Source organism: Lepidochelys kempii, chromosome 7 (assembly GCF_965140265.1).
Source record: "Lepidochelys kempii isolate rLepKem1 chromosome 7, rLepKem1.hap2, whole genome shotgun sequence".
In the NCBI taxonomy this organism is placed as follows: domain Eukaryota; kingdom Metazoa; phylum Chordata; order Testudines; family Cheloniidae; genus Lepidochelys; species Lepidochelys kempii.
In genome coordinates, this window is record NC_133262.1 from 126391126 (window position 1) to 126407419 (window position 16294).

At 49.8% G+C, this 16294-nt stretch overlaps 2 protein-coding genes across 11 annotated transcripts in view; both read right to left on the reverse strand.

The window, feature by feature from the left end:
• The window catches only part of CPN1 (carboxypeptidase N subunit 1), a 46276-nt gene extending 43132 nt beyond the window's left edge, over positions 1–3144 (reverse strand). For 2 of the 5 annotated variants that reach the window (XM_073354704.1, XM_073354702.1), the window contains exon 1: positions 2728–3139. In XM_073354704.1, the coding sequence (XP_073210805.1) occupies positions 2728–2950 (223 nt within the window). In that variant the 5' untranslated portion in view covers positions 2951–3139. Of the gene's footprint in view, positions 1–2727 lie in introns of all 5 variants that reach the window. The other 3 variants (XM_073354705.1, XM_073354703.1, XM_073354700.1) reach the window with 3 other exon arrangements.
• A 1056-nt stretch (positions 3145–4200) lies between these two features.
• ENTPD1 (ectonucleoside triphosphate diphosphohydrolase 1) overlaps positions 4201–16294 on the reverse strand; it is a 108500-nt gene continuing 96406 nt past the window's right edge. For all 6 annotated transcript variants that reach the window (XM_073354695.1, XM_073354694.1, XM_073354699.1 and 3 more), the window contains 5 exons: positions 15360–15590; positions 14467–14733; positions 12461–12580; positions 11815–11952; positions 4201–11550 (listed from right to left, as the gene is read on the reverse strand). In XM_073354695.1, coding sequence (XP_073210796.1) covers positions 11344–11550; positions 11815–11952; positions 12461–12580; positions 14467–14733; positions 15360–15590 — 963 coding nt within the window. In that variant the 3' untranslated portion in view covers positions 4201–11343. The remainder of the gene's footprint in view (positions 11551–11814; positions 11953–12460; positions 12581–14466; positions 14734–15359; positions 15591–16294) is intronic.

The following is a 16294-nucleotide window of genomic DNA, read 5'->3' on the forward strand; positions in this document are numbered from 1 at the left end:
CTCCAGCTGAAGCCTCACCAGTGCCAAGTAGAGAGGGACAATTACCTCCCATGTGTTGTATATGACACTCCTATTAGCCGTTTTCATAACTTCTTCACATTGTTGGCTCATATTCAATTTGTGATCCACTGTGACCCCAGATCCTTGTCACCAGCACTGCCACCCAGCCAATTATTCCACATTTTGTAGTTGTGCATTTGATTTTTCCTTCCTAAGTGAAGTACTTTGCACTTGTCTTGACTGAATTTCAGCCTGCTGATTTCAGACCAATTCTCTAATTTGTCAAAGTCATTTTGAATTCTAATCCTGTCTTCCAATGTGCAGCCATTAGAAATACAAGACTCACTGTGGACATGGAGGCTTAATTCACTGACTCTCAGGACCAGGGCCATCTCCCTGCCACTCCCAGGCTGAGGCTGGATTGTCAGGGCAATCGGAGCTCTAGTGATTGCAGAGCTGAGTCACCATAAACTTCTCAATAGTTCCCCCACCCTCCCCCGGGTATCTCTGCACTTCAGTTAAAAACCCACAGCTGGCCTGTGCCAGCTGACTCAGGCTTGTAGGGCTCAGGCTAAGGGGCTGTTTAACTGTGGTGTAGACATTCAGGCTTAGGCCTGGTTCCCCTGCATGTGCACTAGGGCATATGCAGAGTTCACCCCTAGCAGTCTAAAAGGTTAGAGCAGGGTAGTAAGTAGTTATGAGGCCATCAGTGTTAGAAGACTGTTTCCTGGTAAGGGCCAAGCTGTTGTTTGCTTGAGAGTGCAAGTACCTCACTGTCACTGCCCACGCCCCAGAGGAGGTGCTGCTGGGCTCCTGAGGGTGGATGCAGCATCCCCTGCTTGATTTCACCAGCTGCAAAGAAGTAGGCATGAAGCACAGGCTGTGATTGCCCTCTCCCCGACACCTTGGACTTCCTTGAGTCAGAAGACGGACAGCCTCTCACCCAGAGGAGAGGTTGCCTTCCCCCCACTCCAGCAGGTTCTGCTCACTTGGGGCAGCCAATCCAATCTAAATTGGATGGGTTTTGTCTGCAAAGCAGAGAAAGCACCTGTGACCCTAATAACGCCTCAGTGCCAAACAGTGGCAAAGGGCTCACTGTTCTGTAACAGCAATTCCTATCAAGCCTGACAAAGATATTACACCCGACACGCTGCTTTCACAGTATTGATCCAAAACGGGTCGTGTGAGGTATCTAATAAAAGTTTATGTCATGCTGATCCTCAGAACCATGCCAGGATGTGCAGATGGATGCTATTTAAGAAGTTCGGTATATTTACTAAACACACGTTTTAAACTCCAAATCAAGGCAGGGATGACAAACAGGTTTTGAGACAAAGGAAGCTGATTCACCTGTCTCACGCTCAGCTATGTAAATTAAGCATTGTAAGCCAATACAATGGAAGCCCATTTTTGCATATGGAGTCAACAGGAGAACACAAAGACAACTTGGAATCAGCAGCCCAGGAAAGAGTTATTGGGGGTCATCCTGACTCAGGGGACAAAAACAGTGGACTTTGGGATAGAAGAGAAAGGCAAAGAGACATATTTTTCATCCTTCACTGAGAAAGCAAAAAAGGACAATGCTTCTGCATTCACAAAAGTTGGACCCTAGCCATGTTGGTTAGTAATGGCGGGAGATTGCTTTAGGTGAGAAACTGCTTTAGACAAAGATTTTTAAGTCAAGTTTAAACTCTAAGAAGCAGGTAATACTTGTTGTTTTTTATGTAACCTATTCTTCTTGTTAGCCTTACTCACCATTTCTTAACTTTTTGGTGGTAATCTGATGATTGTTTTCACTATACATATATCTCAGTGCTGTGATGTTATAAGGACCTGAGCATGAAATGTTGTAGCTGGTTTGGCTTCCCTGGCTTCTCCCCACAACAGTCCCTCTGCTCAGCACCGGTGGGCCACAGTGAAGGAGATGGGAGAGAGCTCTGCACCAATTCACAGCCCTCTGTATGTCAAGGCTGATCAGACTCAGTGTAGGACTTCAGCCCCTCACCATGGCCTGTCCCCGCCCTCCCATCATAGGCAACGCAAGCCTAGCCCAGTGCCCTGTGGAGGGGCTCGGCCAGTCCATCCCATCACAGACTCTGCCAGCCAGCATGGTGGTGGGGGGCGACCTTGTCTTTCCTCCCTCCCATCACAGATCACCTCTGCCTAGCACAGAGCCCTGGGTGGGTCAGGGTGGTGTGAAAAACTGCCAATTACTAACTGGGGCAGTAAAATGGAGGGGCCCGATGGGAATTCTAGCTGGTGCCTTCATCATTAAATTTACTTGGATTTAAAACTCAGAGTCCCATTTAATGTGCCTGACTGGGCTAAGGCTCCTGCCCATGTGCACTGGGCCATGTGCAGAGGTAACCTCTAGCTTTATCCGTGGCCATAGGGTTTTGGGTCCCTGTCAACCCCCATGGCTGCTGCACCCTGTCTCCCTGGTTATGGGGCCTACTCACTCACTTGCTGAAGTGGGCATTGTGTGCCTACAATTACGGTATGGGCCATCTTGACCACTGAACATGGAGGCTACTGAGCATAGCACAGTCTAGGGCCGTCAGGAAAGCTTCAGATCCCCGTCTGACAGTGACTTCCCTGGAGGAAGCAGTCTGGCCCCATAACCTGTACCATGTAGGACGATTTGTGGGATGTGGTTTGGCATGGCACAGACTGCAGCCTGTATAGGTACAGGGCCCCCCCAGGAACCTCCTCTCATTCAGTACTTACAGGGTTCATGGATTCCAGGGTTGTCACTGAATTCCACGACGTAGAGATGTCTCCCCTGGACACTGCGGCCAATAGTGTAAATCCTGGTGATATCGGGACACTCGTTGTGCACATTGAACAGGGCCTCCACCAGCTGCTCATAGCGGTGGTGGAAAAAGTTCACAGAGGCTGCCACTTCAATCAGAAGCAGGAATCTCACAAAAGGCCAGAGCAACTGAGACATCCTTAGCGCTGGGATTAACTCAGATCTCAGAGCTCCCTTCCTGACAGGAACTAAAGTGCAAACTCAAACCAGCTCTCTCCAGTTTCACAGCCAAGTGCCAGCCCACTGCACCTGCAGGGTGGTGGGGGCTGGAGTTGGGGAAAGAGTCTCTGGAACTGGGCTGCGAATGCCCCCGCACAGCTTGGAATGCTTTCCAGCTCTGAGCTTTAGCATCAGGGCTCCCACCCGCCCCAGAATCACTACAGAGCCAGCTCTGTGTTTGGAAAGTTTCACTGATTCCTGTTCATTTATTAACTGGATGGTAAACAGGGCCCTGAAGCCACGGACTGTCACCGCAGGAGAAGCACAGGGCTGGACAGCTGGCTGCTGTGGGGTTCGGGAGCCACAGAGGCTCCACAGCTGCCATATCTGTTGGCTTGCAAAGCAAGAAAGAGAACAGAAGAGGGACACCAAATGCAAGAGGAGCCCTTCAGAAACCAGAGGAACGGGACATCGGGGGGAGCAGAGACTTGGCCTTCACAGCACTTGCCAGCAAGGATACCCAGCTCTTCTCAGCTCTGGGTCCCAACGCACTTTACCAAGGACAGGTTGGTATCACTGTACCCTATTTCATGGGGAGGAAACACCGGCCAGCAAATGGGGGCTAGAGCTGAGCCCAGAGCCAGCATTCCCCAAACTCCAGCCACCGCCTGTGCCACCTCCTTAGTAACCAGAGCAGCCAAAACACTGGCTCAGACAAACCAACCCACCAAAGCCAGAGTATTGGAGGCCAAGAAGAATCTGCCAGCCAGGAGCGGGGCTCCATGCCCCGCCCTCCCCATCGTGACGTGAGATGCTGTGCCCATCAATCCCAGTGGAGACGCCTGCTCCCCCAGCCCCTGCTCACGGTGCAGAGTGGGGCAGTTCAGAGCTAAGCGCTGTTTCAGTCCCAGGTTTATAACTTCTGCCCCTGAGGAGCTGCTGACCCTCCCTGCTCCCCATGTCCCAGAGCAAAATGCCTGTATTGGTCAGGAGCAGACAACACAAGGAAACTTGAGCACCATCGGGGCACTCCTTAAGAAAGGATCCCTCACGTAACCTATTCCCCACGCCCCTCCACTCCATAAACCACCTGTCCCCCCACCCCTTGGGGAATGGGTGCTGTGCAGCACCCATTCCCCACACCCTGGAGAAGGGGGTCCATGCGGCACCCTTCTGGGCTCCATTTCCTCCATCATTCTGCAAGGATTTTCCAGGTAAGGGCAGCACGATTCTGAGGAAAGGCTGTTTATTACTACTAAAGCAAGTATTGGAGGCTAATAGGCAAATCAGGGACAGACAGGTCTATGCGCAGCCTGTAGCATCGAGAGGCGAGAGTATCCTCCTACCCACAGCCGCCATTAGAAATTCGTTTGGCTGGGTCAGTCCTGCCACATCCCCTGCTCACTGAATCCCTCCACTCAAAATAAACTTCCTGACCCTGCTGAGCACTGTTCTGCACCAGCCTCTAGATCTTGTTCCACATCACACCCTACCCTCACCCACTTCACTGCACTAGGCCAGTGTATCCTTTGTCTGCCCCTGTCTTGGTGCTTTCTCCCATGCCAGCCCCCACCCCCAGGTTCCCAGTCCAAGGCACCAGGCCCCCACCCCATGCCTCATTTAAGGCCCCATTCTATGGAAAGAGCAAATCCTTAAAACTCACAATGACTCATTTTGGGGAGGCACAGATATACAAGGAAAAGGAATAAATATACATTTAACAATATATTAACCCCCTTCTTCTACCCCCAATTTAACTCCTTGCCCCCCGAGTCTCATCTTCTGTCTCTGGAGGTGATACACTCTCAGGAGCAGGAACTCTCTCCAGTTGTGTTTTGTACAGGTGCTAAATACATCAGATAAGAAATGGTGCAGCAGGCACCAGCCTCTGTTAATGCTTGCAGGAAAAAAGCAAAAGGCATAACACTTGGAAAGGGCTTTGAGGAATTCTGTAGGTACAGATGGTAGGTGCCCCAGGGCTGAAGAGAGTGAAAGGAGGAAACTGGTGTAACCTCTGAGCACTAGTGGGCTGCACTGGCTTTTGGCAGGGAAGGTGCACTCAGAGGGGGTGGCAGATTTCTTGTGTAGGATGGTGTTACTCAGCCATTGGAGCACTGTATCGTGGGCTTAATGAGATACTGTAACACCTGGGCACGAGCCCCTCCCTCCACCATACCCTCACAGCTCTGCTATTCACAGGTGGCCTGTGACTGATGCTGTAAGAGGAAGGAGCCTGGGGCCCTAATGGTGGAAAACATGCCAAGATTGCTCTGGGCACTGGTGGTTTGGTAAATCTCCCTTCTGGCCCTAAGGAAATAATGGGACACAGAAAGAACTCACAGTAAGTTTACAGGGGAAACGAACCAGAAGCAGTAAATTGGGGGAAGGTGAGTAGCAGGTGGTACTGGTCTTTGTTAACACCTGCAAATAGGGCAAACAAGTTAATTAAGTTTACAGCAGATACCAAATGAGTTGCAAACACCAGTGAGGACAGTGAAACAACACAAAGAGCTCTAGGTGTTAGAAACAGGGACAGGAAAGAAAATGAGACTTACTTTGGAAACAATGCAGCTACTACAGCTGGCAACATTTATCCAAACCCTAGAAATTCAGAGAGGGAAAAACTGGGAGGCAATGATAGTGACGAGTGAGGGTAGGAATCTGCAATATGAGAGTGCAGCAAGAGAAACAAAAAAGCCAACATGATCCAGGTTTCACAAGCAAAGGCCTCAGGTCACAGGACAGGAAGAGGATGGTCTCTCTATACACAGCCTGGAAGACTCCACCTGGAAGATTATTTGCAATTCTGAGCATCTTGTTACCAGAGAGATATTGGCAAAACTGGAGGAATTTTCAGGGAAGAACCACAAAAATGAGCTGGGGCTGGAGGGAAAGATTCAGTAGAGAAAGATTAAAAGAGCTAAATATATTTGACTTGGCTAAGTGACAATTTTTTGAGGTGGTGGGGCAGGGGGACGCTGACATATCTACAAATAGTGGCCATGCATAAACATTACAGGTGGAGAGGGCTGATTTAGGATACAATCGAAGGGGACATGATTATGAAGAATTGGATCAAACTGAACAACAGAAAATTTAATTTGAAGCTCAGGAGAATCTTCCTGATGGTGAGACACCTCAAGCTGGGTTGTTGAGGGGATGGGACAGGAGCCCCACCACTCACTGGGAGGCAGATGGATCCAGCTGGAGAACTGTCTGCCAGGAGATGCGGTGGGAACCCCACCACTGGGATGTTTAAAACTGGACTAGGAAAGACCCTAGAAAACATGCAATGCAGAAAAATCCTTCCTGGCACTTTTCCATCTCATTCCAAAAATAAAATGACTCTCCTCTTCCTCATTATGGCCATTTTCCCACCCTCTGGAAAAGAGTGAGGAAACTCCACGGGTGTCGATCAACAAGTCTTGATTTTAAGAAGGATACTAAAATTTATATGTGTGTAAAATGAAAAATCTGGTGCAGCAGGGCTGGGCAGGAGAGCTAGGGATTCAGACTGGTGTCAAGGAAAGTGTGTGACCGCCGTGAGGAGGGCGCAGACCTTCTGGCCTCAGCACATGCCCCAAAGCCCTGTGGGGCACACACCCAGCAGCCCCTCAAGGCTCCGGCACCTGCCCCGCAGCACTCGCACATGCCAGCTGCCCCAGCAGAATTCTGGGTCTGGGGTGCGATCTGGTGCTCAGTGCAGGGAGCAAGGCATAAGAAACACTGGGTAGTGTCAGCATTACAAATCAGTGTTTTCAGAATGGGAGTGAAGGCCCAAGCAGTCAGAATCTGCCATCCTGTACTGTTCCCACTGCCATGTCATCTGCCCCAGACAAGAGACTCCAGTAACTCAGCCTGTTCTACTAGGTTTTAACGATAGGCCAAGGGAAGCATTTGCAGCCAGTGGCTGCATTGGGAGGTTGTTGGACTTGGGAGTGGGGAGTAAGTGGGGTTGTTTTAAGTCAGTAGCTAGGGGACAGGATGGTGCTGGAAGGCTGGGCACCTACCCAGCCTTTAGCCCTGCATGAGTCTCATTCTGTTCTACTGCTGTGAAGTTTCTACTGCTGTGAAGTTTCAAGCCTGACCTTTGTGTGAAGGGTAGAAGGTGATCAGCTGGTGGAATTTATCCGGCCTGAAGGCAGCAGAGTCTGATTGTGTTGCAGGTCCCTGCTGCAGCCTGGAAAGTTATAAAGTCCAACTCAGGAAGCCTGCCTGGAAAGAGGTTGCTCAAAATTGGAGCCAGGAGTCACAAAGCTAGGGAGGCCTTGCATACACTGGGCTAAATTCAGCCCAGGTTCTCTGCTGACTCCCACGCAAGAGCTGGGGAAACACCCTACAGGGAGAGACTTGAGGAGCTCAGTCTGTTTCATTTTCCCAAAAGAAGAGCAAGAGCCAAGAGGTGACACGATTACAGTGTAGAAGTAAATTCACAAGGAGAAAATACTGGGGACTAACAAGCTCTTTCACCTCAAGGAGAGAGGCAGAATAAGAACTAACAACTAGATGCTGAAGCCCGTCAGTTAGAAATGAGGCACCAGTTTTTAAAAGGGTGATTAACCATTGGAACAAACTATACAGGAAGGGGTGGGTTCTTCATCTCTTGGAGTCTTCAGATCCAGACCGGAGGCCTTTCTGTAAGATACACTTTAATCAGGCTCCAGTTCCTGAGCTGGATGCAGGGCTAACTAGTGAACCTCTTTGACCTGTGCTATATAGGAAGTTTGGCCTGAAAGCCTATGACTCTGTGGTTTGGGGCAGATTTCCCTAAGCAGAAAGTCCTTGAAGGTCAGAGCAGGGGGAAATGGCCAGTACAGAGAGCACTGCAGGCCACCTCCAGCCCACGGCATAGAAAGTGATGGCCTGGAAAGAAGTAGGCTGGTGGGAAATATACAGATTCAGTGCATTCTCTATACAGCCTTGGCTCCTATGGGGATGCCAGATGAAAATTGCCTCTCTCAGTAGTGACCATCTCAAGTCCTCAAATATCCTAGATCTGGCTCCCAGGAATCATGAGATGAGCTTAACAAATAATAAAATTAAAAAAAAAAACCCCACACATTTAGGGTTCTTTTTCTTTGCCTTCTGAGCCTTTAGGGTTCATTCAGGCAACGTTTCTCCACAACCATCAGGGCTAGAAACTTGCTTTTTTGAAAGAAAAGAAAAGAAATCTGAGCTTCTCACCTAATCACAATTCCAAGAGCTGGGTTTTAAAAAAGAGAGACTCGCAATTAAATCATGAGAACTGGCAACACTGGTTCTCCAACAGAGACCCCAAGACATCTGTCCGATCTCCCTTGGCATGATTCCCTACTAGGACAGAAGGGGCCAGTCTTGGATGGGGCATTCAATTACCCCTCTCCCCACACCAGCTTCAATTAATCTAGCTCATCAACTCAGAATTTCCTGACATTTGGCAATTCCAACTCCCTAGCCATCGGGCAAAACTCACTTACAGCCGTCACTTACCAGAACTGAGGGCTGCCCACTCAGAGGTGAAGTGTTACTGCTGACCTGAGAAGAGGGAGAGGACTAGACTGCAGGCTGGGGCAGACTCTCCATCCCATTCTGACAGCAAGAAGGGGCTGTTAGCCCAGTGGAAATGGCTCCGTGCAGAAGGAGGTTCCCTAGACAATGCAGACTTGGTGGAAGGAAATGGGATGTGTCAGAGTCACTATTCTCAGCTGGAGCAGCCCTGATCATGTACTTCATTTACAGGGCAAACTTTCCATTGTATTCTCCCATTCCAGCGCTGAGTTCAGAATGAAGACTCTGGCCCTGGGACCATTCCAGGGTCTCAGTGTATTTGTAGATGACAGAAAAATACGTAGTGTGGTAAATAATGAAGGTGCCATGCCAGTTATACAGACCAACTGGATCGGCTGGTAAGCTGGGCCTTTTGATACGGCCAGATGCAAGGTTATATCTGGATGTAAAGGGCAAGGGGAGAAGGTTGCAGAACCTGGTCTCAAGCCTGAGTCAGAGTGGCTACATGGCTATTTTTAGCGCCACAGCACAAGGCCCTCGAGCCCAAGTCAGTTGACCTGGGCTCTGAGACTCACTGTCACAGAGAGTTTTTTTTGCTGTGTAAACATACCCTTAGTGGTCATGGTAGATAAACCGAATGTGGGCACCCAACATGATGCTGTAGCTAAGAGGGTGAATGTAATCCTTGGATTTATAAAGAGGGTAATAACAAGCAGGAGTAGGGGTGAGGTCTTACCTCTGTATACAGCATGTCAATGCTTCAAAAAAAGGATGTTCAGATATTGGAAAGTATTCAATAAAGAGCGACAAAAACGCCCTGAGGTCTAGAAAAGCTGCCTTAGAGTGAGTCTAGAGTAGCTCTATTTAGTTTATCCAAGAGAAGGTTCAGAGGTGACTTTATGATGGTCTACAAGTACCTACAAGGGGGAAGAGATTTCTGACAGTAAATGAGGCATAATGAGATCAGTGGATGGAAGCTGAAGCTAGACAAATTCAGACTAGAAATAAGGTGCAGATTTTGCACAGTGAGAGTAACTGACCATTAGTACAATGTACCTACGGTTGTGGTGGGTTCTCCATCACTTAATGTTGATGCAAGACTGGATACCTTTCTAAAAAAATATGCTCTAGCTCAAACAGAAGTTATGGGTTTGATGCTGAAATTACTGGGTGAGATTCTCAGGTCTGTGTTATGCAGGAGGCCAGACTAGATGATCTGAGTGGACCATTCCGGCCTTAAACTCTATACATCTCTGTCTGCTGAAAGGAGGTTGTGCCGATCAGGATAAAGCTCCCTCCATCTGATTCCCCTCCACAGCTCTACTTGGGGACTAAGTAGAGACCTTTATTAGCCAACCCTTTACCCCACAGCACTGGCTTTGGGGAATCTCCTTTTCTTTTTGCCTGCAAAGCTGTGGGATCACTATCATGGGAGGAGATTTGCAACTGGCTCCTTTTGATGTATGACGACGCCTCACAGTGTTTTCTGCTTGTTATCGAAGTTGAGTCCCAGCTTCCACTCCAGTTCTTTAGCAAAAAGTGGGAAGAATGACCTCACAGGAGGCTGAAATCTGATCAGTTGCTATCCCATACTAAAGGCTAGAAAATAGGCTGGTGTCTACATTTGGGAGGGGCTGGAAGGTGTGGGGGCTTGAGGTTGAGATGGTAAGTCTAAGCAGGGGGAAAGGAAAAAATTTTCAGATTGTGACTAATTTTCATGCACGTCGCAAACACAAAGCATGAATCAATTAATCAGTATTTGCATGTTTCAGTTTACAATGCTGCCATGTGTCTTTTAAAGGAACATGATCTACTAAACACCCTTCCCTGAAGCCTAGATTTCTGTGTGATTAGCATTGCCAGAGAGATGGTCCCGCTGGAATCTTGTAGGTGTGCTGTAGGGTCCAGTGTCCAGGGAACCCTGCCTGCAGGTACAATATAAATCTCAGCTGTTTGCAAATGATCCTTGCCCAATGTGAGTTATTCCTGGAGAGATCAGTGGTGTCTGGCTAAGAATGTGTGTGGCCAGATAGACAGGTCCCTTACATCAGACTCAATCTGGACAGGGGCCTGCTATGGGCCAGTGATAAATTCTGGAAGGTGGTGAGAGAAGAGGTTTCCTTTCATATATACAGCAATCTTCTGTGGAAGGAACATTTTGCCTCCTAGTATTTCAGGTCTGTTGCCAGGGCTCAGCCAAGGCTGCTGGCCTCCTCCAGACACAACATCTTCTGTTCCTTCTCCCTCACATCTGCTTGTCCCATATTGGTGTCCAGCTGTGTGGCCAGCTAAGCAGTGGGCAGCTGGGATCCAGAAGGTTTTGCATGATAGGCAGAGCTAGGACACAGCATGCTCCTGAGGAGCTGAAGGCGGCCAAGGGCAGCAAGCTTGGTTTGTGCTGGTGCAGATGCCCTGCTCAGACAGGCTCTGAGCAGCTGTGGGGACCGTCTCCCAAGGAAAGGAAATAGATCTCTGCACAGTGCAATAGCTTCCTGCGTAACCCTGAGATTAGCCCCACAGCCAGCTTGGTGCTTCCAAGTCACAGCAGTTCCCTCAGGGATTACTGCTGTCTCTGTCTAAGCAAGACCAAAAAGAACAAGCAGCAAAGGGAGCCGAAAAGCTGCGGCTTCATGTGATCCATTCAAGAAGGGACCCCAGCAAGATATACCTCCACAGAGAAGAGGAGCCTGTGGTATCCCAGCATCCATCAGTGCAGGTGTGAGCCAGAGGAGAAGATTGAATGCCCTTGTACAGGCAGTAGCTTCAGTGAAAGGCAGGAGGGACTCTGCTGGATAAGACTGGCTCTGCAGGTGACCTCAGAACTCTGTATGACAGCTGGTGTGGCAGAGGCCCATTACAGCCTCCACTGCGGGATTTGCCCCTCCCTAAATGAGTCCCTTCTGCAGGCACTTCGGTTTGTGGAAGGTAAGCCAGCCAAGCAGGAGCACAGCCACCAACACGAGAGAGCAGAACACCATGAGCCCCACATAACTGGCATGGGAGAGAGGGCGTGTCGGGGGCTTCTCTGCAGGGATCATGTTTGTCAGGTTCAGCATGTAGCCCAGAGTCCAGCCTGCGTCACTGCTGCCAATCTGGAAAAGAGGACAAGACCTGAATTACCTATCAGGACTAAGGAATGTACAGGGAGTGGGTTGGTATGGACAAGAGAGACTCAGAGGGTCAGGTCTCTTCTAGGGGCGGTGGTATGGGGCAAGGTGTCTATGTGTGTGGGAGGGGGCAGGGTGGAGGTGGTGTCACAAGTGTTGTAGCCCAACAGAGAGGGGGTGGTATATAGGGTGTGGGTGTCACATGCATAGCCCTCCCTATCTAGAAACTCTCTGCACATGTGAAGTTACCTTTCCAAGGAACTGGATGCTTTGCCATTTCTCTGTAGTGAATCCATAGCCATTCTCCAGGAGGGAGAGGATGTAGGTCCCGGAGAAACAATATTCACTCAGGTACTTCTCTTTTATCTTGGGAAATTCTGCCTTTACCTGGAGCAAGACAAAGACGTCACTTGCTTACTGCTCCACATGGTTACCACAGGCCTGGCTTGCACCACAGACCTCTCTCCAGGTGCTGGTAGCATCTGCCCACTCCATCGTTAGCATTAATCTAGATTCTAGCAGCGCCAGATGTTTCAGAAGTTCTCCCCTAGCACTGGATGAATGGTGGGAAGTATTTATGTATGTGTGGGCCTCTCCTAACAGCTTCTCACCAGTAGAGATGTCACTTAGCCAAAAGCGGAGCAGGAAAGGACTCCTCCAGACACCACAGCAAGCAGCGCCAGAGTGCAGGAGAAGGTACGTGTGCTGTAAATTGGCATAGGGAGGATTCCGCACAATGGCAAGTCTAGACGTTCCCTAGAAACGGTTTGTGAGGGGGAAGTACACCTGCTGCCTGGCTCCCACACACAGCCATCACCACCAGGGCTCATCCCTGACTCCTGGGTGCTATCGCAGAGCAAGAGCCTCATGCTGCTGCAGCCGGTCACTCTCTTACCTCGTGCCAAGGTCTGGAGCAGAATCTTTCCACGGTGCTTGTCACTTTGTCCAGGGGGACTGGGTTCTTCTCTGTCGTCAGGTTTAAAAAGTTCATCACAAAGTAGAAAGCAGAAAATGCCTGGAAGGGGAGAAAATTTTAAAACTGCTTAGCCTTAGTATGGAAAGCAGAGTCCAAATCCAAGCAATGAAACTCCAGAGCAAGGGGCTCCCTCTTTGAATCCAAAGTGTTTGTGTAAACAGAAATCCCAGCACACGGGCGCATTCCAGCTTGCATAGGGCTCCATGAACATGCCCATGGGCTGCACATCTGGGTGTCTGGGGAGAGGGTTTTGCAGCTGGCTGGGTCAGGATTATAGGTGCCAAGTATTCACACTCTCATGGGGGTGGAGCAAAGGATCACTGCCTCCTATTATAGGTGAGGTTGGTAGCACTGCCTATTGTTATGTTTGCATGACATTTCCCATTATAAGAGCCTCTTTTCAGTTGCTTATAACTTTGTCAAACTTGAGAGTCCCACACTGAGTTTCTACCTCAAGCTACTGTGTTGCGGGGGAGGGTGTTTGTTTTGTTTTTTGAAGTTTCAGGCAAAATGTTTCAGCTGTTTCTAAGAATTAATTTCGGGAAAAATAGAGTGTTTTCTGATGTTAAAAAACTCTGGTAACTGTTTCCTTGAGAAGCAATAGCAATTAGCAGCTAAAATTTCCAAAGATTCTGTGCACACTGAGCATGTTTCCTCCCCTCACAGTTCCTCCATGTGTCAGACTGTGCATGCACCATCCCCACAGAACAACTGAGTATGTTCAAATCAGGGCTACAGGGGTGAAGCCAGACTTTTCCTGCAATTACAGTTCCTGGCTGCTGTGGGCCAGCCCAAGGTGGGCACTGAGAGCAAGAAGCCTGTCTCTTCTCTGCTCTCAATTACTCTCCTAATGGTGCCCAGGCAGCATGGAGGAGGAAACCACGATTTAAAAGCAGAGAAGACAAGAGCCAGACTTGTGGGAGGGGAAAGGCATAGATTGTGACAGGGAGCCTGGGGAACTGGGACTGGAGAGGGGAAAGAGAGAGAAACTGGGAATGGGAGCTGGGGAGAGACCAGGACTGGGAACCAGGGGAGGGAGGGAGACTAGTAGAGAGCAGGGGAGTGGAGAATGCGACTGCCTGGGCAAGGAAACTGGTAGTGAGAACTGTCTGGGAGGGTGTGGAGGCCGGGATTGTTGGGCAAGACAACTGAGACTGGGAGACTGTGTGGGGTGGTGGGAAAGACAGATCGGACGAGAAGCTGGGGCGTGGGGACTGGGATTGGCTGGGCAAAGAGACAGGGACTGATGGTGGAGGGGGGAGACTGGGACTCTGGAGGGCAAGAAGAGTGGGATGGGGATGAGACGTCTGAGAAGTGGAGACTGGACTGAGTAGTTAAGGAGAATAGGAATGGGATGAAGAGCTGGGGGTGGGAGAGAAAGAGAACTGAGTCAGGTTAGAAGGGACATGGCAGAAGGGGTCTATGTCCCACGCACAACACAGCTCAGACTGGTTAGTGATCATGGCAGCTAAGAGTGCATTGGCCCTGGCAGAGGTCCAGGCTGGCCTCCTGTCACCAGGTCTTGTGGCGTTATTTTGCTGTGTAGATCATCTCAGAGTTCACTGCCCCGCAAGCTACCAGTGCCACTCTGGGTATCTGACCTCTGGGCACTTTCTCTCTCCAGAATGCACGGACACAAACACAGGCCGTGTGGGAGGTCGGGGGACACAAACTTTTGGACATATGGCTGTGATGTACAAAAGTCTGCTGTGTGGACACAACTCAAACCAAATTTGTTATAACTAGGTCGGATGAGTTCTCTGGTGGCATTTACAGGCTCAGTCCACACTATAAAGAGCCCGCGCCGCCGCCGCCCCCCCCCAAAGTGCCTCACAGTCTTCCCTCCAGCCCCCCAGAAACATACCCTAAGCAGTCTCTTCATGTCTGCTCTGGGTTAGAGCACGCTGCTGGGCGTCCAGACTCACCCCAAACTCCCCTTGTAATGGAGGCAGAAAAATCCCATTGAAGGAGCAGCTGGAGTAAGGGCAATGGCTAGTGTTGAAGATCTTCTGGATGGTCATTCGGCACCTTTGGTAATCCCCATTCCCCTGAAGGTGAAGCTGTGTGAATGGAAGCTGCTGCTCACCATTAGCTATACAGGGGTTCATGTAGAGGTCACTTATATTCATAATCCTCAAATATCCTGGGTGAAAGCAGGGATCCAGGAGGCTGCCATTCCGCGTGCTCTGCAGGTAAAAAAAACCAGGCCATTGGCACTCAGTTCCAGAGAACAGGACCATGAAAACAGCAACAGGATGTACTGACCTAAGAAAGCTTCCCTGGGACTGGGGACAGATATAACACACCAGGATTCTCATGCCAACCACAAACTCATCCTCTGTGCTCAGGAGTCCTGCTTTCTGTGTCGTGCTCCATCACAGGCCTCCTGTGTGGCTGCAGGCAAGTCATTTGCAGCCATATTTCCAAAGTCAGGCACTCAAAATGAGTGGGAATTTGAGATGCTTTGGGCCTGATTTCCAGAGGTGCTGAGCACCCACAGCTCCTGCTGCCTTCAGTCAGAGCTGTGGGTGCTCAGCACCCCCAAAACCAGACCCCTGATATCTCCAAGCTGGGTACCCAAGAACTGAGGCACCCCAAATTGGTGGCCACGTTTGAAACCTCTGGCCTTTGTTCCTGGCTGTAAGTCAGGAATAATGAGACTTTCCCACTGAAATCCACTGTTGTGAGGCTCAGGTTCCAGCCACACCGGGCTGAACCACAGTGGTGTGTGCAAAAAGCAACATGCCAAAGGTGAGAAGGGTCCAGAAACTCTCAGCCCCACAGGAACTGGCCCTGGAGCTCTCACACTTGCCTGTAGGTCACTGGCCAGCTTCAGGCGCAGAGCCTGGTCCTTCCCATAGCACAGGAAGCTGTGTGTATACACGTTGTAGTTCTTGCCATAGAGACGAAAGTGCAGTGAGTTCTCTTGAGATTCAATTGGCTCTTGGTCTGGTACAAAGGTGATCTGGGTGGAGGCTCCGCCAAGGTCCAGGGCCCCTGATGTCCCCCTGCTGGATCTCAGGTGAGGCAGAAAGTTCAGCCAGCCAGGCTTAAAAGAAAACAGGGACAATGAGACAAGGCTCCTGGCCTGGGGGTGAGGGAAACAGGAATAAGGGGAAAGGTTGGGAGGAGAGAGAGAGAGAGAGGAGGTAGCACAAGGCAGAAGGGAGGCATGGGACGTGGAGTAGGGCACAGGGTGTGTGGAGAACAGGGTAGAGGGGCAAAATGAGGGGTCAACAGAGAGAGGAGATGATGTACAGCAAGTGTCCATAGGAGGGTTAGAACACGCAATCTGCAACTGAACGATCCCTATGAGAGATAGTAAAAAAAAAATGACACCTCTCTCTAGTGCCGTGTATGCCACGGAACCCCAAACACTTTACCAACAATACAGAGGAATCATTCTGCCAGCCACTGAAATGCTCCCACTCTGGGGTGGAACACAGTAACTGTTTAAAAGAACACAGCAGTGATTTAGGACGGGAAATTAAGGAGGATACCTTGTCTAGCTGAAACTGCAGGAGGAATTCTAGAAGCTTTCTGTTCCAATGCACTGACAAATTGTGCTTGTACCAATGGTGTGGAGCACATCATGACATGTGAGAGCTGATGCATTTAGTTTCCTAACAAGCCCTTGGAAGCTGGATTGCTGAAGAACTGTGTGTGGTCACTTTCTGACCCCTGGTAAAAGGGGTTGTAAAAGAAGCCAGTGCTGGTGGAAGCCCTCTTGCCAAGTATGGTTTACAATGTCCC